At 38.8% G+C, this 22,508-nt stretch overlaps 2 protein-coding genes across 12 annotated transcripts in view; one reads left to right on the forward strand and one right to left on the reverse strand.

The window, feature by feature from the left end:
• Window positions 1-46: 46 nt before the first annotated feature.
• Window positions 47-18,012, reverse strand: LOC129190367 (sodium/hydrogen exchanger 2-like). 2 transcript variants are annotated; one of them, XM_054793006.1, is made up of 13 exons: window positions 17,541-18,012; window positions 17,132-17,457; window positions 14,744-14,881; window positions 13,571-13,821; window positions 9,015-9,232; window positions 8,752-8,951; window positions 7,133-7,222; window positions 6,992-7,062; window positions 6,741-6,908; window positions 2,828-2,933; window positions 1,972-2,088; window positions 1,811-1,904; window positions 47-1,742 (listed from the first exon to the last, which is right to left on the reverse strand). In XM_054793006.1, exons 1-13 carry the CDS (start codon window positions 17,794-17,796, stop codon window positions 1,417-1,419), a joined length of 2,361 nt encoding a protein of 786 aa, XP_054648981.1. In that variant the 5' UTR covers window positions 17,797-18,012; the 3' UTR covers window positions 47-1,416. The 2 variants fall into 2 exon arrangements, with proteins under 2 accessions (XP_054648981.1, XP_054648975.1); XM_054793000.1 differs by having other exon boundaries at window positions 47-1,748.
• A 3,073-nt stretch (window positions 18,013-21,085) lies between these two features.
• LOC129178657 (inositol polyphosphate-4-phosphatase type I A-like) overlaps window positions 21,086-22,508 on the forward strand; it is a 48,746-nt gene continuing 47,323 nt past the window's right edge. For 9 of the 10 annotated variants that reach the window (XM_054771147.1, XM_054771141.1, XM_054771090.1 and 6 more), the window contains exon 1: window positions 21,086-21,226. The gene's annotated coding sequence lies outside the window, so the exon portion shown is untranslated. The remainder of the gene's footprint in view (window positions 21,227-22,508) is intronic. The other variant, XM_054771098.1, reaches the window with a different exon arrangement.

Here is a 22,508-nt window from a genome sequence, read left to right on the forward strand (position 1 = left end):
AACAGCTACAGTCATTGCCATTGGCATTAAAAATGTATGAGCATCATAGATTGTGGATGAGCTGGCAAACGCCCACTCATCATATTTATTCTCAAGAAGAGTTTACTTCATGTAAAGGACGGTCTTATCAACAAAAATACAAAACAGAATTTGACATATGCTGTTTGTGTGTCTCAAATAAACAATCCAAGTAACAGTGAGCTGCTCTGGGGGGCACAAGCAAGGCAACATTGCACTTGTACGTCCACTGACAAAAGACCCAAAGAGATATTTTTCTCACTGAGGCCCAAATCCCTGTGGGCACTCCTGCTCGGGCCCATAAAGTACTTACATTTTTACGAGAAAACACAGGCCAAGTGATGGCTGTAAAGTAATCCCTCGTTTATCACGGTTAATTGGTTCCAGTGTATTTCTGCGAAGTAGGGTTCCTTATGTATAAATGGAATATTTTTGCAGTTAGAGCACAGAAAACCTGTTTACAAACTTCTAAATACGGTAACGTAGATATGAAATAACACATCTACAGTCACATTTACATTCATATTGTCCAATATGGTAGCCATAATAAGAGAAAATAAGACATTTAAGACTTACATAGACTCACACATGTTAGTATTGGGAGAGTTCCTTGAACTTTTGATGCCTCCTGCTTTGTACAGTACTTCCCGTAATGGCGATTGTCTCATCAATGTAACATTACTGGCACCTAGTGACCTGTGGAGAATACTACATATCATCACAACATCGTCGAATGTGTCTTCTGAATGCCTTATATTTGTATTTTACTTCATTTGGCCATTTTTATGCTTGAAAATGCTTCATTTAAACAAAAAAATATATAAAATTTGCTTAAAAATGCATTTTTTTGCTAATAATTTGTCACATTCAACCACGAAAAAAAGCAATGATTTATTCATTCATATATTTTTGAAAAATAGTGATGAGGCATTACTGTGCACAGGGCTGCCCCTGGCCAAATCTGGGCACAAAGTAGAATTTTTTTTGGACCCATTAAAAGATATTTTTACACTGTTTAACTGAACCTGATTTTAGTTTGGTGCTTTTTTTTGTGCAAATAAAAAATGAACAGAATAAAAAACTAATGTTGAGGGCAACAGCTATAGCATCACACCACCAGGAACAGGTGATGTAATACTGTAAAATATTACGTCTTAAGTCTATGAAGCCCCGGTATCAGTAATACTAGCCTTGTATTTGCTTGGTATTGGATTGATACCAAAATTTGCAGTATCGCCCACCCCTGCAGGTATGCCATTGTAGTTGGAACGCATGTTGTAGTTATTAGCCAACACTTTCAATTGAAGGTGTAAGCACTCCAAGGAGCAGAGTTTTAAAACAGGTATGCTGGAGGTTGTCAAGTCAACTAAGTCCTTCTGTGGACCTTCCCTCGGCTTGTCACCTTTCACCTTGTGATGTTGTTCCAAGAAGTGGGTCTCCAGCCCCGTGATCTCTGCTGTTCTGGTTGTCGGACGTCCAGCCAGGAGGCGCAGGTAGCGGGGGAGGAGCTAAGGGTTCATCCCCCTCTCCTGGATGCTGGGAAGTCCACTCCGAGTTGCGCTTGCGCGGGGCTGCGACTGGTGTCTTTTTGCTGGGGCGTCTCTCGTCCAATACAGCTACCTCAGGAGAGGAAGCAGGACGTCCTCCTCCGCTTGATGATTCTTTGATGGTGTTCAGCCTCCTCATAGACATTAACCAGCGGGACGAGGAGCTGGGCGACACTCCTGCTCCTGACACAAGAGATGTATGTAAAGAGGAGAACACAAAAGATAAGCAACGTTTGTGATTTTACCATGACTTCGTCTTCTGAGAGGAAAAGCAACCTCTGGATCTACTTGGTGCTGCAGGGAGTAGTACTTCTGGGATTTTGACAAATTTTGAGCAGCCTGAAGGAGGAAGAATACAGGCAAGTAGGACTGTTTTCTGCTGCATGTGTGCATGAGCGCAACCTACCATTTCACGGAAACTTTCAGCTCGGAGGCTGCGTCTGATGCTTGCATGACGGCGAATCAAAATCTCCCTGGCTCGGCTATTTTCAGGCAAGCTGGATTTGTTGGTGTACGCCATCGTCTGCACAGCAAGCAGGTATGTTCATGTGTTCACATGCAATGTCGGGAGGAACCACGTTAAGAATCCCAGTTCTTTTACATATTTGAAGTGATTTTTAAAAAGTAACACAATAATTACTTTCCCTGGTGACTGATTACCGTAATTTCTGGACTATAGACTATATAAGCCGCAGGTGTTGATGTCGTAACATGGGATATTTAGTACACAGAAAGATGTTATGCAGAAAGATTTTTATTAAATAAGTGTTTGTTTTTCCAACAGTGCCAAACAGTTTATGTTATACGACTGGTTAAACAGTAACCAACCAGAAAAGTCATTCATCGCTGTCCTCTTCCTCCCACTGGGAATTAAAACCACTAAAGTCATCATCTTCAAGTGCTGTCAGCGCCACCCCCGCCCAGAGGCCAATCAGCCCCTGAGCTTGCTGTCCTCCCCAGCACGCAGCAGTCCAGCCCCCCGAAAACCGCTGGCGACCGTGGACCTCCCAACACTGCTCTACGCTGCCAAGATCCACCGGAAGACCCGAGAAAAATTTATAATTTGCACACAAAGTGCAAAATGACTGCTCCTAAGCACACGAGATGCCACAAGACCACAACACGACCACAAATTACCCGCATCACTGTGTAAACCACAGGGTTTAAAACAAAAAAAGTACCAGTTTATATTCCGGAAATTACGGTAGTTTTTTTTAAAAAGTAATTTGCACAACACTGTGGTGTAGAAGCACTCGTCTTACCCTCTCCCTGATCTTGTACATATTCTTGGACAGGATATCATGCATCTTCCTAACGTCAGCGGCCAGGAACTTCTTCTTTGGTCGAGACGCGTCCTTCCTCTCGTCGCTGGCGAGAGCAAAGAACAACCACTGAGAGTTACTCGTTACTGCAGGGGTGTCCAAACTTTTTCGAGGGTTGTGTACAGTACAGAAAAATTGAAGGATGCGGGGCATCACAGATGCTAAAACCAGACCCATTTAGGTCAATAACAGGGGTCTCAAACTCACAGGACAAAATTTTGTGACCCCCCCACTTGCCATCCAGGTTTAGTGCAGCATACTATACTATATACACTAGCAGTAAAAAGTTTGGAGACACTTATCCATGCTATTAGATGAGAAAGTGTCTCCAAACTTTTGACTGGCAGTGCAGTAAATTTGAGTTCCACAGAAGATGGTCAGCGGCACCTCAGCTTGCTTAAAGGAAGAGGCTATTTAATTAGGTACCACCAAGCCAACACACCAAATGGTTATTAGTGTAGTTTAATAATATATCCTATTAATAATGAATTCATTGAATTTTCAGAACATGCCAAGGTCCAACACGACTAAGACTAGCGGGCACCTTCGATTCCCCTGCATTGTTGTAAAACTGGCATTAAGGATTTATTATTGGTAACATCAGTAGGTCTTAGTATTAGGCATTAAAACTATTTAATATACAGTGAAACCGTCATTAATCTGCTCCAGAAGGTCCGACTCTAACCAAAACTTATGCTAACCAAATCCATTTTCCCTCAAAAATAATGTAAATCAAATGAATCCGTTCCGTCAAGTTTTACAATTATGGTTTAACATGCAGAAAACAATTACAAATGCATATAAATGATGAATGAAAGAGATAAATAAACATTTAAGGTTATTTTTACCTTCACTCAAGATGTTATGGTTGCCAGAGACATGACATGGCAGCGAGATCAACACGGGCGCCACCTTCCTGTTTTGCCATGAGTTACTTCTTGAATTCAATAGTGTTTCTCACCTCAAGTCTCTGCTTTTCTTTTGATTACGGCTGCAAAATAATGCAAAATGGAGCCAAAGAAAGTTGCAAGTGGCAGCATTACGATAAAAAAGGTGACAAAGACTGTGGGATTCACAAAATAATTCATGGCAAAACAGGAAGGTGGTGTACGTATGGATCTCGCTGTTGATTTATCCCTTTCATTTGTCATTTATTTAGCACCCTATAAAATCTGTTCAGTTAATTTTTTTTGTTGCAAATTCCATTTTTGTCTTTGTAAGTCATAGTTATGACATAAAAAGTCAAACTTCTGAGCTAAAAAGTCATAATTATGAGAAAGTCAAAATCACGAGATAAAAAGTTGAATTTGTGAAATTAAAAAGTCAAAATTACGAGATAAAAAAAGTCATAATTATGAGATAAGGAAGTCATAATTATGCGATAAAATGTTAAAATTATGAGATAAAACTCGAAATTATGAGATTAGAAAAACTTAATTATGCAATACAAAGTCAAAATTAGGAGATAAAAAGTCCTAAATATGAGATAAAAAGTTTAAATTATGAGATAAAATGTCTAAATTTCTAGATTTAAAAAGGCAAAATTCCGAGATACTTCAGTATCGGAGAAAAAGTCCTAATCATGAGATAAATACGTAATTTTTATGAGATAAAAAGTCAAAATTGTCAGATAAAAAGTTAAATTATCAGATATAAAGTAAAAATTCCGAGATAAAAAGTCAAAATTATGAGATGAGAAGTCAAAATTCTGAAATAAAAAGTTGAAATTACAAAATAAAAGTCATAATTATGAGATAAAAAGTCAAAATTACCCGAAGGCGCATCTTCCGCCTTCTTCACTGGAGCCTTCGTCACATGGCACTTGGCACATGCGCAGTTTGTATCTCATAATTTCTATCTATCTATCTATCTATCTATCTATCTATCTATCTATCTATCTATCTATCTATCTATCTATCTATCTATCTATCTATCTATCTATCTATCTATCAGTCTGTCCGTCTGTCCGCCTGTCCATCTGTCCGTATGTCTGTCCGTCCATCCATCCATCCATCCATCCATCCATCCATCCACTTTATTTCAGATATTGTCCAACTCTCAGTTACCAATATGTGTAACATAGCTCCTGTCGTGGAATTAACACCGCCGCCACGAATGGCTGCCTTTCAAGCAGCTCTGTTTGTTTATTCAAGCACATGTGCTTCACTGAGTGGCCAACAGCTAGCGTCCCAAATGCTAACGTGAGGAGCTAACCCACTTCAGGGCAGTCAGAGCGGACAGGAAGACAAGAGCCTGTGGAAAGCGCAAAGGAGGTGGGCTTGCACTGTATGTGAACCAACTGTGGTGTCATCCTGGCCATGTGGACATTAAAATGTCCATCTATACAACATGTTTTAAAAATCGGGTTTCATTATTGGGGAAAAAACCCGATACCAACATCTGCGGGTATCACATTTTTATGCCAATATCGGTAATATCAGCCCTACTTTTTTTTATCATAATTTTGACTTTTTATCTCATAATTATGACGTTTTTCTCATAATTATGACTTTCCTATCTTATAATTATGACTTCTTATCTCGTAATTATGACTTTCTTATGTCCTAATTTAGACTGTTTATCTCATAATTATGACTTACCATTGGGATATTCTTTTTGTTTCACTGGTGGAAACGGGCTTCCGTAGAACTTGCACGACGTCAGCGGGCATCGTAAAACGCTTGTTTGCATTAACAAGCGATAAAACACAACACGGTGTAAACACACTCATACAACTGCACACACACACGCACTAGCATGCTCTGCTAAACTAAGCTAACCCCGCTAGCTTCCATTCACGCTCCGAAAGAGAGGAGTTTCAAAGTTTTTTCGTCAACTTTTGCCGGTGTTTCAGGTCGCAATTTCAACAGGTTTGGTTTGGGATGGGGCGGGCTAGTGTTTGTGATGACATTCCGCCACAATTGAGCAGTACTTCCCTACACAAACCTTACTTCTTCTCACGATGACAGCATTTCATTGACATTATGTCAATTCCCATGAGATTCGGCATCTATTAGTAGATTCTGGCCAATTCCGCAATTTCATTAATGCAGAAATCGTAGGGCCCTTTTTAAAATATAGGCATTTAGAATTGTTTTATACACGTAAAACTGGCATTGTAAAACTGTAAAAACATGTTTTGTGTTAACATTTTTGTGTTAGCTAGCAAAGAACTACAGTCAACGGCTGATGACATCATAGATGGCAGCAACGTAATAGACGGCTAACAAGGACATTTTTGATCAAAAATACATTAACAACTCGACAAGACGCGCGCTATATTGTACACTAACCGGAAAATGTACGCAAACCGAGGTTCCACTGTAGAAGGAAATAGATCGCGGATGTCAAACGCAAGGCTCGAGTGCCAGATTCGGACCGCCAAATTGTTTTTTATGGCCCGCGAAAGCCTGGAAATAAGGCACGTCCAAAATGTGTTCTGTCAATTCTGCCAGAAAATGTGTACTCAACTGGAGTTTTGTTGTCATGGTGACTGTTGTTGGCAGGCAGAGGCTTCACTCCATTGTCTCTTAACGACTGTCGTTTTGCCCCACAAATGGGTGAACCCTCAGACTAGAGCAGTCCCACGTAATCATTGGGCATGAAATGATGAAGCCTGTTTGGGCGACCATAACTGTGATGTGGCCTGTGTTGAAAACGAGTTTGACGCCCGGGAAATAGATGATTTGAAATAGGTATCCATCCATCCACTTTCTACCGCTTATCCTGTTTCGAATCCAAGCTGACTCAGGCCGAAAGGCGGACTACATCCCGGGTTGGTTGCCAGTCAATCACCGACTAATATACTGTAGACCTGATGCAATGTGTGCATGGACAGCAGCAGTTTACTTACTGCAGAGAAACAATGGATGGCGCTGCACTCAGGTCGCCCACTGGCGTGTCCAGCAAATCAATGGCTGTCTGCAGCTCCAGCTTCTTGTACAGGGACACGATACTGGACTCTGCCCTGTTGTCCCGAAGCAGGATACGCCTCAAAAAGCGGTCGTTAAACTTCTTAAACCTGAGATGAAGCACAAAGAATCAATCAATTTTACAATTTTACAGCTGAAATGATTCCATTCTAGAATGTTTCTACAGTCCTACTTGTCTTTCCAGTAGTAGTGGCTCCATTGCCCACACAGGTCCTCAATGCCACAAACAATGTGCTCCATCACCTCAGAAAATATTAAAATCCCTGTCAAGACAATATCAACCAGGAGCAGACAATTCAGCTAATATTCATACTCTGTTGTGTATTTCTACGTTGATGGTGCCCAAGTCTTTGTTGGTCCTCCTGATATTCATATATTCTATGATGGGCCGAATGCTGATACCCTGTCAATTAGAAGAAAAAAAATGTCATCCCTCGCCCTTCACATTTATATGTATATATACATATATATATATATATATATATATATATATATATATATATATATATATATATATATATATATATATATATATATATATATATAGTTTTATTGCAATAAAATGCCATGGTTGAGATTGAGTGGAGAAAAAAAGGTTCTCTCATTCCGTGTGAAAGTCATATATTTTTGTCGTCTTTGTTGTCCTTTGGCATAAGTAAACTGGATAGGCTAACTAGTTAGCTCGCTAGCTTGCTATGCTCGCGCCGGCCCTGTTATGTCCCTGCACTGATGAGCAATGTGATGTAAACAAAGAATAAAAGGAGTGGAAACGTGACTATTGGGGTGTTACCTCATGTCTGCTTGGCTCTAATAATGTTAAAAAAAACATGTTTAGAAAGTCATAAACAGAATTTGTATGCTCTAACTACGAAAATATTCTGTTTACTAACACTGATTCATGTATTGCGGAAATTCATTTATGACGGTCGGGTATGGAACCAATTAACCGAGATAAACGAGGGATTACTGCACAATCGGCCCTCGTTTGTAACAGTTAATTGGTTCCGCAATAAATTAAAAGCTGTTTATGACTTTCAAAATAGAGTTTTTAACATTATTAGATCCCTATAGACATAATACAAATAACAAATAACATGCCCATAGTCACCTTTACACCCCTGTTATTCATTGTTTACAACACATTGCACAACTCTTAGGCTGCAGGGACTTGAGATGGCCACCAGCCAGCAAGCTAGCAAGCTAACAAGTTAGCCTCGAATTTATTTCTTCTAAACTTAAGAAGCCAAAAACGTACCACTTTCACACGGAATGGGAGGAGAACTTTTTTCACTCTGTCATGTCAGACGTGCCAAGGCTGACTGCAATGTTAAGGGAATGTAATGTGAGGTAATGTCCCAATGTTTGTGTCATTACTGCCACCTGGTGACCAGAATACTACACATTAACTTGCTTTTCAATATGTTTTGACTACCATGAAACAGCCATCATTAATTCACTCATTCATTTGTGAAAAAACTCAATATAGCAAAGGAGAGATAATTGAAGCGCGATATTGCGAGGGACGACTGTATAAGACGCAATTCAAGACGTTGTGATGATATGTAGTATTTTACACGGGTCACTAGGTGTCAGTAATGTTACTGTATTGTTCGATGAGACACACGAGCACCAGACTTGATTGCCGGAACAGGCTTTTATTGCCGGTTTGAATGATCTCACAACAGGGGCAATAGTCTTTAATAAAAATCCCTAATAAAAAAAGTGTTTATTATTGCGGGAGTAGCCCATGCCAGGCTAAAAGTCAACTCTGAACTCCCGATGTTACTTCCTGTCCGCGCCTCACTCAGCTCCCCTTGCACCGGAACCCATTTACAGCAACACACACGATCAAAGTCAGGTCTGGAACTGTATTACTGTATTATGCATTGTACAGCACTCAAAAGTATCTCTTTTTCTGCAAGCAGCCCTCACCTGGATGAACACGGTGAATATGATGATGGCAATGGACGCAGTGACAAACAAGTTTCTCCTGTTGATGGTGTCTGGCAGAGTGAAGACCAGAGCAAAGCAGATGGCCCCGCGCACACCTCCGTAGGCCAAACCAAACTGGTCCTTAAAGGTGAACTGAATTGTCCGGAACGGGTTGACGATCTGAGACAGAACCAGGATGCCTGCAGGAGAGACGACGCTCAAGTACGACAGACACCAAAGTCCGAGCAGCCCACAGCACTCACCGATTCCTCTCCAGAGCAGGGCAAAGAGGAGGGTGAAGAGGATGTAGGCCCAGTTCCACTCATGTTCCGTTGTGATGGTCACAACGCCAAGGAAGAAGAAGATAAGAGTTTCTGAGATGGTGGCCAGCATCTTGATCACATGACGGATGGTAGTGCAGGACCTCTGGGAGACGTTCTCCTCAACATAGTACTTCATGGTTATAGCGCATGTTATAATCCTGCAAGGGGGAAAGATGCACATCACTTGCTGAAATATTTTCAAAACATTCGGCCAGGGGTGTCCAAACCTTTTCCACTTAGGGCCACATAGTGAAAAATGAAAGGATGCAGGGACACGTTGATATTTTGTAAAGCAACACATGTAGATATGCTAAGAAGTTATGTACACAGTATAGTTCAAGAAAAAACTGCATCTCAGCTTTGTGATACAGTGTTCCCTCGTTTCGTGGATTTTTTAAGTGCACTTTTGCATGTTTTTTTTTAACAGCGTATGAATGCGCATTGTGTTCTGCGTCCTTCTGGTGTATTAGAGTGATCTATCGGTGCTCTGTTGTATATGTTTGTTATTGTATTTACTACTGCTACCAATAGAGGGTGTTGAATACTCATGTGAGAAGATGTGTCCAGCGGTTCGTCTCAGTAAATATACAGCCACAACAGTCCTGATTGGCTAAGGGAGAACCCGCCCATTGTGTTCTGCGTTCTGATTGGCTGTAAACCACTGTCAATCAATGTGCTTCATGCAGGACTGCCTGTTTCCTAGCGATCATACATGCTGAAATAAGGAAGAAGAAACACGGCTGTAGGGCGCCTGGAATACTGTAAATGAATCTTCGCTTCACGGAGGACGAGGAGGAGGAATATGTTTTAACAAGGATACAAAAACGCTACAGCCTAACTGCGCCAGGACAAGCCACGATCAGAAGAGTGAATACGCGTGAGACACTTTATTTCTTGTGTCCAATCTCGTAAATTGGTCATTAAAATTCAAACTAAATTTGAACTTTGAGGGTTTTAAACAAGAGAGAAATGTGATAAAATGTAAATGCCTGTCCGAGGAAAGTATATAAAGTGTATGGTGAGAGGTTTTATAGCCTTAAAACATATGTAATGATTGTACAAAAATATAATTGGCTACTTTGCGGATTTTACTTATTGCGCGCTATTTTACGAACCTATCTTCGCGATGGTCTTTGCTCTTTTTTTCCCCATTTTTGCTGTTATATTTCAATATTTCAACTTTCTTCATAGAAATGTTCATCTCATAAGATTTGGACTTTTTCCCCAACCTAATTTTCCAAATGACAACTTTATTTTGTTTTGTTTGTTTCTCATACTCATAATATTACTTTTAAATAAAATAACATATTTTTTCTTTAATATTTCAAATCGATGCTATTAAAATGACGTTATTTTACCTCATAACATTATGAATTTATTCTCTTAAAATTGGGACTTTTTTCTCGTTAAAATATGACGTTTTTCTCTCTTAATATTTTGACTTCAGTATTTTTGCTGTGGTTTTTTAAAATTTACACCTATTTCACCTTTCTTTCTGTAAATTTTCTTTGTGTAATAATTTGACTTTATTCTCGTAATACTTGTTCCCAACCTAATTTTCCAAAAATTACAACTTAATTTTGTTTTTTTTGTTTCTTATAATATCAGACTTTTTAAAAAATAGTAATTTTTTTCTTTAATAGTTCAACTCTATGCTACTAAAATGACTATTTTTCCTCACAATATTACGCCTTTATTCTCGTAAATTTGCAACTTTTTTCTCGTTCGAATGACACTTTTTTTCTCTTAAAATTTTTACTACATTCTATTAAAATTACAGCTGTTTTCACCATTTCTGCAGGGGTTTTTTTCCAACTAGTTTACGTTATGACTTTAGTCCCATAATATTTAACTAAAAAAAGTATTTTTTCTTTAATTTTTAAACTCTATGTGACTAAAATGTTATTTTTCCTCACAATATTACTACGTATAACTTTTTCTCGTTAGATTTAGAACTTTTTTGTGCTGACATTTTTACTTTATCCGTCTGATTTTTCCATTTTTGCTGCTGTTGCGCTATGTAATACAAAGATGGTCTGCAACCCAACAATCCCTTATTTTGGTAAGTTCCTGTTTCTGGCTGTCAGTAGGGATTAGTGTATTGTTTGTTTTCGGCCTTAAACTGAACAATTTGCCCTTTTGGAAACTTTTAGGTATTAGTAGCACTAGTTGTAGTAGTTCTAGATTTTTTTTCACATTTCTCCCGGTTGCCCCTTGTACGTTGTCCTCTGTGTAGTTTATACAGTATTTTTGAGTCTTTTGACTGTGTTGGGATCCAAAAAACACTCAAACGAGTCCCTAGAAAATAGTCAAACATGAGTTGATTCTTTTTGCTGGAGCCCAATGTGATATTCACATGCGTGGCAGCACCCCTGCCAAAGATAATCATGCTTGCTGGATTGATTAAGTAGATTAAATGCATATTGTGACCTGTCGCATTGAACTTTCTCTTCCTTGAAAGGTGCAGCGCGAGTTTGACACGTTGTGTCAGGCCCGAAGAATGTGGACCTGGACGTGTCATGTCATCACTCCGACTTTTTATGTACTGTCGCAACCTGAATCCGAATGTGGGCCGATTTAAAAGAAATAATTGGCAGTGGTCATCCCAGATTGCCGGTTGTCTGCATATGCAAACCAGGGCTCTCCAATTTCATCACTAAAAAAGCTATTTTGACAGAAACAAAGGAGAAGTGAGCCACTTGTGTTTTATTTATATGACTGGTAACATTTCCACTCAATCAGTGTGGCTATTATTGCTATTTTGTGGTAGTTTGTCATTAAATAGAGGCATAATGTCTGAAATGAGCAGTTATAAAACTACCAGAGTACCTCGGATTTTGTTATTAATTCATTCCAAAACTGAAATGTACAAAAACCGAGGCAATTTTTCCAATAGGAAATAGAGTACATACAATTAATTCCTTCCAGACACCCAAAAATATGACCAAAAAATAAATTTTATAGAGAACAATTATAGGTTTACATGCAGAAAACTATGCAAAATAACGCAACTTTCTTTGTCCCCATGCGGGTCATTCAGTATCAGCACTGAGTTAACAAAACGGTACAGACAGTGGGTCAACGAAGTGTAGCGTGCTTTGTTCTCGATTATGCGGGACGTTAGAGTACAGGACAAGCAGACTAGTTTGTTACATGCAGTATTGTACAAAAGCTGAGGCGATATGTTTGCAAAAATTTTCAACAAAAAACTAAACTGGAGCGCACAAAAACCGAGGTATGACTGTAACGGTAATCCCTCGCCACTTTGCGCTTCAACTTTCGCGGATTCACTCTATCAGGGTTTCTCAAAAATATCTCAATTCGTAAATGATGTTGTTTTGCGATGGAATACGACTTATAATTGCACGAAAAAATTGCACACTTAAGCAAAATGTACGTTATTTCTTGCCTTAATTAAGCATTTTCAGGCATAAAAATGGCTAAAAAAAAAACAAAAATTAAAATATAAGATGCATTCAGAAGATGCATTCAAAGAAGTGATGATATGTAGTATTCTACACTGGTTACTAGGTGTCAGTATAATGTTACATTCATGAGACAGAACAGGAAGTACAAAAAGAACAACAGCAAGCAAGTCTAGCATGTTTGAGTATATATTACATCTTATTTATGTCTTAAATGTTGAGTGTAAAGGTGACTATAGAGGTGTTATGTCCAAAGGGCTCTAATAATGTTAAAAAGTATATTTAGAAGGTCGTAAACAGATTTTCTATGCTCTAACAGCCAAAAGATTCCATTAATATATAAGGAATCCTGTCTCATCCGGTCTGAAACCAATCTCAGTAAAGGAGGTACAGTCGTCCCTCACAATATCGCAGTTCGATTATCACTCCCTCCCTCGTTTTGTCAGGAAATTAATTAATTAATAAATGATGGCTGTTTGGTGGTAGACTGCGGTCTATTATTAGTCAAAACATACAAGTGGTATGTAGTATTCTGGTCACTAGGAGGCAGTAATGACACAAAACACTGAAACATTCCCTTACATTACATTACCTTAACACTGCATGAAGTCATGAAGTCACCCATGGCATGTCCGACATGATAGAGTGAAAAAAAAAATCTCCCACAATTCCGTGTGGGAGGGGTAAGTTTTTGGCTTCTTAAGTTTCGAAGAAATAAATCCGGGGCTCACTGACTAGCTCACCATGTTAGCTCGCTAGGTAGCGGCCGTCTTGAGACCCTGCAGCAGAAGAGTTGTGCAATGTGCTGTAAACAATAAATAATAGCAGTGTAAAGGTGACTATAGGGGTGTTATTTCATGTCTAGAGGGCTCTAATAATGTTTAAAAATAAGTATTTAGAAAGTCATGCAGGTTTTCTATGCTCTAACTAAGAAATTATTCCATTTATTAACATTAAATTCATTTATCGCGGTCGGGTCTGGAACCAATTAACCGCTATAAACGAGGGACGACTGTACTGTACTACACTAGGTGCAGTATGTATGTGCATTTGTGTATGTCCTCCACTTACGCGAGGACGCTGGAGATGGCAAACAGCTCGGCCACTAGGTACGCTAAGTAGCTGAACATGAAGACAAAGAGAGGCTCGATCTGGCGGGCGTTGTGGGTGAAACGTGTGGTGAAGGCGGCTACAAAGCCAAACAAGAGGCCGAAAAGGAGACCCCCGGCCCCCACCACAAAGAATCGGGCGCCGCCCAGAAACACATCGGTGGATTCAACAGCCGACATGTCGGCCACAAAGGAAAACATGCTGTACAGCACCTGCAAAAAAGAAAAAGACAAGTCAGCCATGGTGTTGAAAGTATATGAGCAACTACTGTTCACATGTCGGTCGTCAGGCAGGTTCCACAAGTCAGATAGTACCAGGAATCTGCTCTAACACGATTAAAAGGTGCAAAAATCTCAAGAGAAACCGCGCAAGAGTCACAACTGGAACTGGTACGACTGGCCAAAGCAGGAGCGTCCATATTTTTTCCAGGGAGGGCCACACACTGAAAAATGAAAGGATGCAAGAGCTACTTTGATATTTAGTAACTTAGTAATTTAGTAGTAATTTTTTTCTTAAATAATCCTAGTATGTTTTCTTTTTGTAATATTGTGACTCTATTACCATAATATTTGGACTTTAGTCTGATAATATTATTATTTTTCCCCAACCTAATTTAGCAAAAATTACAACTTTATTTTGATTCGTTTGTTTGTCATAATATTATGACTTTTAAAAAAATAGCATTTTTCTTTAATATTTCAACTCCATGCTACTAAAATGACTTTACTTTCATAATAGTATAAGTTTATTGTCTTTTTTTTCTCTTTAGAATATTATTTTTTTCTATTAATATGTTGAGCTGTTTTTTTTAAAATTTCTGCTGGGTTTTTTTTTTTTTTTATTCTCCAACTATTTCAACTTTCCTCTTTTAAGTTTTCTTCTCGGAATTATGACTTTATTCCCATAATATTTGGACTTTCTTACAACTTTATTCTTTTTTTGTTTGTTTCTGATAATATTAATAATCAAACCCCTTTTTTCTTTAATATTTCAACTTTATCCTACTAAAATAATTTTTCCTCATATTATGACGTTCTCGGAAAATTACCACTTCCGCTCGTTAGATTACAACTTTTTTCTTGTAATATTTTGACTTTGCAATAAAAAAAAAAAACAGCTGCGGGCAAAACCCACCACAGTGACAGCATCGTTGAACAGCCCCTCCCCGAAGATGACAATGTGCGTCTGCTCGTTCACGCCGATGTCGTCAAACACGTTGAGTACGGCCACGGGGTCCACGGCTGAGATGATGGATGCAAACAACAAATTCTCCTGCAGGGAGGACGAGTATTTAATATTTGTTTCACAAATCTTTAACAAGTTGAGGAATGATGACCACATGATGACATAATTCATTATCAACATACAGTAACATGATGGCACTTAATAATTCACTTGGTTATATTTTGGTGCGAAAAAGATAGACGCGTTGAGGACAGAATAGAAAGAGGAAGGTGGAAAGTGTTGAAAGAATGAAAATAGAAATATGAAATATAGCATAGCTCGTGCAGTGATAAAGGAAAAGAAAAGAAGAATAATGTGCAGCGGGGTGCTCACATTTTTTCAGCTTGCGACCTACTATAAACATGGAAAATATATATTTAGTAAATTTATTCATATGAGTATTTATGTATATTGTACATGAATACTTACTTACTTAATTGATGAGAACATTAAGCAACATTTAATATGGTTTACCACATGAATGCTCACACCTTTGTGATGAAAAGCGTCACTCTCAGAAAATAAATTAACATTTTAAGCTACTTTTACCTTCATTGAAGACGTGATTCTTGACGACTGCCCCCAAAGACGCAAGGTGGCAGCGAGAGATCAGAGTTGTTTCTTGAATTCAATAGTGCTTCTCACCTCAATGCTGTAACCCAAAATGGAGCCAAAGACGGTTGTAAGTGGCAGCATTTTGATGAAGAAAGTGAGAAACATTCTTGAATTCAAGAAATAACTTATGACAAAACAGGAAGGTGATGTCCGTGTACAGTCTCGCTGTCGCATCGTGTCTTCCGTCGTCTTCAATGAAGCTAAAAGTACGGTAATCTTAAATGTTAATGTATTCCTTTCATTCATCATTTATATGCACTGAGAATTATTTTATGCTTGTTAACATTATATAAATGTGTTTTGTGTTAACATTTTTGAGACTCAACCGCTGATGACATCATAGATGGGCGACATAAGTTCGGGTTTGTCATTTTGTTGGCTAGCTAATAGGATGCTAGCAACGAAGGATGTTTTCTGATTAAAAAAAAAATATATAATATTAACAATACAGATGGACTCACGCAGTGTATTAATGACACGACAAGATGTGTGCCACATTGTATGCACGTAAACCGACGCAAAATTTTCGACGTTAACCAAAAAGGTTTCACTGTATTATGACTTTTTCCCCATAGGACTAGAACTTTTTCCCCAACATAATTTTCCAAAAATTTGAATTTTTCAATTTGAAAAAACTTTATTTTGTTGTTTTGTTGTTTATTTTGTAGTTTGTTTGTTTCTCATAATGATATGACTTTTAAAAAATAGTATTTATAATATTTAATAATATAATAATAATTTTCTTTAATATTGAAACTTTATGGTACTAATATGACATTATTTTTCCTCGTAATATTATGAGTTTATTCTAAAAAAATTGCAACTTTTTTCTCATTAGAATATGACTTTTTCTTTCTTATTTTCAATTTATCCTTGTAAAATTACAGCTGTTTTTTCTGCTGTTTCATTTCTTTTTGTAAATGCACTTCTCGTAATTATGACTTATTATATAATTATGAATTATTATATATATTTTGACTTTATTCTTGTAACATTAGAACTTTATCCACAACCTAATTTTCCAAAAATGACAACTTTATTAATTATTTTGTTTGTTTCTCATAATATTACCACTTTTAAAAAAGTATTTCTTTAATATTTCAACTTTATGCTACTAAAATGACGTTATTTTTCCTCATAATATTATGAGGTTATTATAATTATTCACTGTTTTCTCAATATTTTGACTTAATTCTTGTAAAATTACTACAATGTTTGCTGTGTTGTTGGTATTTTTTTTATTTTCTTGTTAAATTATATTTTTAGAATGCGCCTCGGGCCGACAACAAAACAGCCGCATCCCGTAAATGGCCTCGGGGCCGCACTTTGGACACCGCCCCCATTAACTTATTTATGATGATCATTGAGTGAAGTACAGTGGTATATTGGTTTTCATTATTCGTTTGTTTCAGAAGGCCTGACTAAAACTGAAAGGTCCAAAAACCGACGCAGTTTTTCTCGTAGAAAATCATCTGTTCCAGACACCCAAAAATATGAACAAAAAATGCATTTTATAGACAATAGCTTTACAGGCAGAAAACAACGTGAAATAATTATAAATTGTTTGGGTACTCGATTTCGCGGAACAATATAGCAAAGGGCGAACTGGCTACTTAGTGAAGGTAGAAAAACTCAATTGTAACGCATACACTGCAACCCAGTCGAACATATTCAGTCACTAACCTGCAGGTTGATATCTTGGACTCCAAATACCTCAATCTGACAAATGGCGAAGAGCGAGAGGCCGATGCCGATGCTGTTCCACAGCGTTCCCACCACTGCATACCACAGCACGGTGCCAACGTTCTCGAAAAAGGGCCTGGTGGGCATGAAGTAGCCGTTCTCCAGGACAATGAGTGGGAGCATGTAGAGAAAGAAAACATTGGAGGTGAGCACAGCCGGTGGCTCCTCTTTGACCGAGTGCATGATGGCGCCGACGATGAGGCCAATGGCGATCAGCAGGCACGATTCTGGGATCCAGACTGTGATATTTTTGTAAATGTGGAACCCTGAGAAATAGCAGGACAAAATACTATGAAGGCTGAGGTCTTAAAAAGCATTTTTTTTCTGAGGGTTATGTGTAAAAACCTACCAATTTTGGCAAAGGAAGCCAGCAGCACCCAGAGGGTGAACTCAAAGGGTACTTGTATCCGAGGATAGTCCATTGTGAACACGGGAAGGCTGGCCCGCTCCTCATCGGGGAAGGCCTGGGGTTCGTTACCGTCATCATGAAAAGGTTTGATGACGGTCGATGCTGAAGGGTCGGGTTTTTGAATTTCACATTTCCCTCTGAGACAGCAGACCGACAAGAGCAGGAGAAGTCTGGTGGACAAAACCAGTGCAGACATTTCACAGATCACAAGTCAGAAACGTAGCGCAGACATTTCACAGATCACAAGTCAGAAACGTCTGCCAGGATCCCAGGATTGTATCCATTAACGACAAATCACAGCATGCCCCGATATGCTCCGTCTCTGCTTTCTTTCTTTCATAGGTAAGACACTTGCATTCAAATGCAACGATGCCGAAAAAGTCATTCCTCTCTCTAAGCTCTCTGAGCTGAATTCTGGTTTCAACTGTTGTTCAACCTGCTTGCTTGTCACTTGGGCCTTGCCCATTGGGTGGAGCAAAACAAACGTCCTGACATTGCTTGAGTATTTTGTATGCTGGCATGTTTAACTCTAGAAACCCCAAAAAAAGAAAAAAAAAAGATTAATTAACAATGCTTGTCTCACATGTTGTGAAAAGGATGCCTCTGAGGCAGAAATCAAAGAGTTTGTCTTTGTTTTTTTTGTAGATGTTTTACATTTTGTAAAAGTAATATTGCAACATTTACAAAGTAAAAGACGAATACTGAGCTACAGAGAAATACTATGCTAAGCCATACAACAACTGCACTTTATGCAATTTACAGCTGTTTGCCCATACAGATTTGCAAACCTCAACTTCATTGTAATATTGTGTTATTGCTTTATCACTTCTCGTGTTATTCAGAACTGGCAAACGGAATGTGTTGGATAGAAAATGAACAAATGTATCGGCAATTGATGTGAGATGTATTAGCAATTGGTAAATGTATTAGCAATTTGATGCAAAACAAAGAGCGGGTAGGATTGGATAAACTCGGCTTCTTCCTACTCCTTTTGAACATGCGGAACTGTGAATTGTGATATGTGATGTATAGTGAAGTGAAAAGAATGTTCAAATAAGTCAAACCATGACTACGACCATGACATTGGGCCAGCATGGGAGCAGAATCTGTGTGTTTATAGTCACTGTCAGAACAAATACAGTATATCGAACAACTTAGGGTTTATTTGCAGTCAGTATCCCTTACAAACCTTGTAACAGTAAATACTACGGGTGGTACGGTTCGGTCCGCCCTGAACGGAACAATCCACCTTATAGACCTTATAGAGTTTTTTCAATATGTTTTCTGTGTGTGTGCGAAAAGCCCTCCAAGCGACATAATGTCCCATTTTACACTGTACATATTTCAAGTGAGGGAAAAGGTGAGGCATTTGGCAACAGAGTATACGGTGGTGTGAAAAAGTGTGCGCCCCCTTCCTGATTTCTTATTTCTTTTCATGTTTTTTGCATGTTTGTCACACAAACATTTGTCACAATGTTTCGGATCATCAAACAAATTGAAATATGAGTCCACACAACTGAACACAAAAAGCAGTTTTTCAATGAAACCTTTTTATTATTAAGGGAGAAATAAAATCCAAACCTACATGACGCTGTGTGAAAAAGTTAAAACCTAACTTAACTGAGATCTTGAGATCTTTGAGATATGCTAGTCTGGAAAAGGCTATAAAGCCATTTCTAAAGCTTTGGGACTCCAGCAAACCACAGGAAGAGGCATTATTCACAAATAGCGAAAACGTGGAACAGTGGTGAACCTTCCCAGGAGTGGCCGCCCAACCGATATTACCCCAAGAGCGCAGTGATGACTCACCCAAGAGGCCACAAAAAAAACCCACAACAACATCCAAAGAACTGCTGGCCTCCCTTGCCTCAGTTAAGGTCAGTTTTCATGACTCCACCATAAGAAAGACACTGTGCAAAAATGGCACATGGGAAAATACTCTGTGGTCTTATGAGACAAAAACTTTTTGGAAGGTGTGTGTCCCATTACATCTGCCCTAAAAGTCATGCCGCATTTGAGAAAAAGAACATCATATCAACAGTAAAATATGGTGGTGGTAGTGTGATGGTCTGGGGCTTTTTTGCTGCTTCAGGACCTGGAAGACTTGCTGTGATAAATGTAACCATGAATTCTTCTGTCTACAAAAAAATCTGTTGGTGACCTCAAGCTGAAACCAACTTGGGTTCTGCAGCAGGACAATGATCCAAAACACACCAGCAAGTCTACCTCTGAATGGCTGAAGAAAAACAAAATGAAGACTTTGGAGTGGCCTAGCCAAAGTCCTGACCTGAATACTATTGAGATGCTGTGGCATGACCTTAAAAAGGTGCTTCATGCTGGAAAACCCTCCAATGTGGCTGAATTACAACAATTCTGCAAAGATCACTGGGACAAAATTCCTCCACTGCAAACGCTTGATTGCAGTTGTTGCTGCTAAGGGTGGCCCAACCAGTTATTAGGTTTAGGGGGCAATCACTTTTTCACACAGGGCCATGTAAGTTTGGATTTTTTTTCTCCCTTAAAAATAAAAAGTTTCATTTAAAAATTGCATTTTGTGTTCAGTCGTGTTGTTATTGACTAATATTCAAATTTGTTTGATCTCAAACATTTACACTACCGGTCAAAAGTTGTAGGACATCCCAATTTTCCCAGTTATTTATTGAAATTCAAGTCGTACAAGTCGGGCATACTGGTTAGCATGTTGGCCACACGGTCAGGAGATCGGGAAGATCTGGGTTTGAATCTTCGTTGGGCATCTCTGTGTGAAGTTTGCATGTTCTCCCCGTGCGTGTGTTACTCTGATTTCCTCCCACTTTCCAAATATATGCATGTTAGTTTAATTGGCGACTCTAAATTGTCCATAGGTATGAATGTGAGTGTGAAGGATTGTTTGTCTATATGTGTCCTGTCCACGGTGTACCCCGCCTCTCGCTCAAAGTCAGCTGGGATAGGACCCTAGTGAGGATAAGCGGCATAGAAGATGGATGGATGGAAGTCGTTTAAGTCCAACGAATAGCTTGAATTGGTGCAAAGGTAAGTGGTGAAGTGCCAGAGGTTAAAAAAAAGGTAAGGTTACCCAAAACAGAAAAATAAGAATTTTTTTTGTTTCTCATAATATTAGAATTTTAATTTTAATTTTTCTTTAATATTTCAACATTATGCAACTAAAATTTTTGTCTTAATAATTTGACTTTTTTGTTACTTTTTAAAAAACTTTTTTATTTAAATTATATTTTTAGAATGTGCAAAAAAAAAAGCACCCCTGATCTACCTTTTGGTAAGATTTGAGTCCAAAAACTATCCTTATTGCATTGTATTTTATTTTACTTCATTTTGGCCTGGAATTATGATAAGTGTTGTAATAATAATAATAATAATAAAAAGAATACAGTAAATTTTATTCTTACGTTTTCTTTTATTTCTTATTTTGAGAGCAAAAAGCTCGCGCGGGTAGAGCGAACGTGATTACGTCTGTGTGACGTCACGCAGGAGGCGGAACTAGCCGGGCTGTCACTTCTGGTGCTGCAGTCTGAAAGGTGCTGTGGCGACGTCAGACTCCTCAAAACACTGCTCTTTTTTTTCCCCATATACAGCGGATTCCACTCTTTTATGTTGAAAAGGAGCATGTAAGTAATACGTTTTCGGCACACTTTACGACTTTAGTAATTAACTTAATTGTCGCTTTTCTCTCGACGGTGCTTTTGAAGCAAGTCAAGCTTTTTCCGAAAAGTTGAGTTTTATTTTATTTCCGGATCATTTCAAGAATGTTAAACCTAGCCTTTACACGGGAATAAAGCAGGCTTTAATATATTGTACTTGGACAGTGGAGAATGGATAAAGCTCTATTGGAAGGTGGCTAGAAATTGTTCGTTTTTGTGAGAATCTCTGACAGGAAGTGACTCGTGTACTGTTGATGCCGCCAGCAGCCAGGTCAGAGTCTTGAGCTAAAATATTACAATTAGTTGTGACACTGCAGACATTATTTCATGTTTTCAGAGCTTATTTTGCAACGGTGCTTGAACTTATCGACTTGCGGGGGTTGACTATGTGGTGTAACTGTGATATTGTACAGGGATGCTTTTATTTGGAAGGCATAGCTTTTCCGGATGTGGTGCGCCGAAATTGCCGAGCGGACCGGAAAGTCACAGTTACCTGAGGGTGCATCATGGAATACTACAGTTTTCATACGTGTGCGCGTGACTTATGAAAAGAAAACAACCTGTTATGTTGTTTCCTGCTATATTGATGAACAGGTGCCTTGTGATGCGCGACCAAGACGATATGTAAATCTCATTCCCCGATGCCTTAAGAGCTGTGCTGGACAATGGCTTAGTGGTTAACTTTGGTACACTTGTCAATCGGTGGGGATTTGTGGACATGGGCTCGATCACTGGCAAGGCTGTTTCGTGTTACATGTGCGAATTAGCTGTCTTAAGAAGCAGAGTTACGACCCCCTCTACTGAACGGAGTTGAAATGACAAGCTCCATTCACAGACATTATAATGTGTTCAGGAGCGAGGGTGAATAGTAGCGCTAAATCTAAAATGGACAGTGTGGGTTGTTTTCAGGCAATCTTTTTTCCCAATCAAGTTTCTGCACTTGGGTTTTATTTCTTCTTCTCAGCATCACCAGGCAAACTTTATATTATTTGTACTCATGACCTCATTAATATTAATGTAGTGTTAATTTCTGTGGGTTTTTTTCCCCTTGTTGCTGTTGTTGGTGACTCATCATAGCCGCCCACTCTGCAAGGGTGACTGCTGCATGACCTTTCCCTTTTCTTGCTCGCAGACAGCGGCAGAAAAGCCTAACCCAGACGTGGATGCTGCTTATGCACAATGAGGGGGGTGAAATTGATCGTGACGACATCATCAATTAAAAACACGCAGTTTGTCCTGCAAAATAGAC

Source organism: Dunckerocampus dactyliophorus, chromosome 1 (assembly GCF_027744805.1).
Source record: "Dunckerocampus dactyliophorus isolate RoL2022-P2 chromosome 1, RoL_Ddac_1.1, whole genome shotgun sequence".
In the NCBI taxonomy this organism is placed as follows: Eukaryota; Metazoa; Chordata; class Actinopteri; order Syngnathiformes; family Syngnathidae; genus Dunckerocampus; species Dunckerocampus dactyliophorus.

Coding starts and splice junctions, on each gene's coding strand:
- LOC129190367 (XM_054793000.1), bottom strand. CDS start 17,796: ATGTCTGCACTGGTTTTGTCCACCAGACTTCTCCTGCTCTTGTCGGTC. Junction 14,882..17,131: donor TCCAAGATATCAACCTGCAG/GTTAGTGACTGA, acceptor TCCTCCCTGCAG/GAGAATTTGTTGTTTGCATC. Junction 1,905..1,971: donor CTGAAAGTTTCCGTGAAATG/GTAGGTTGCGCT, acceptor TTCCTCCTTCAG/GCTGCTCAAAATTTGTCAAA.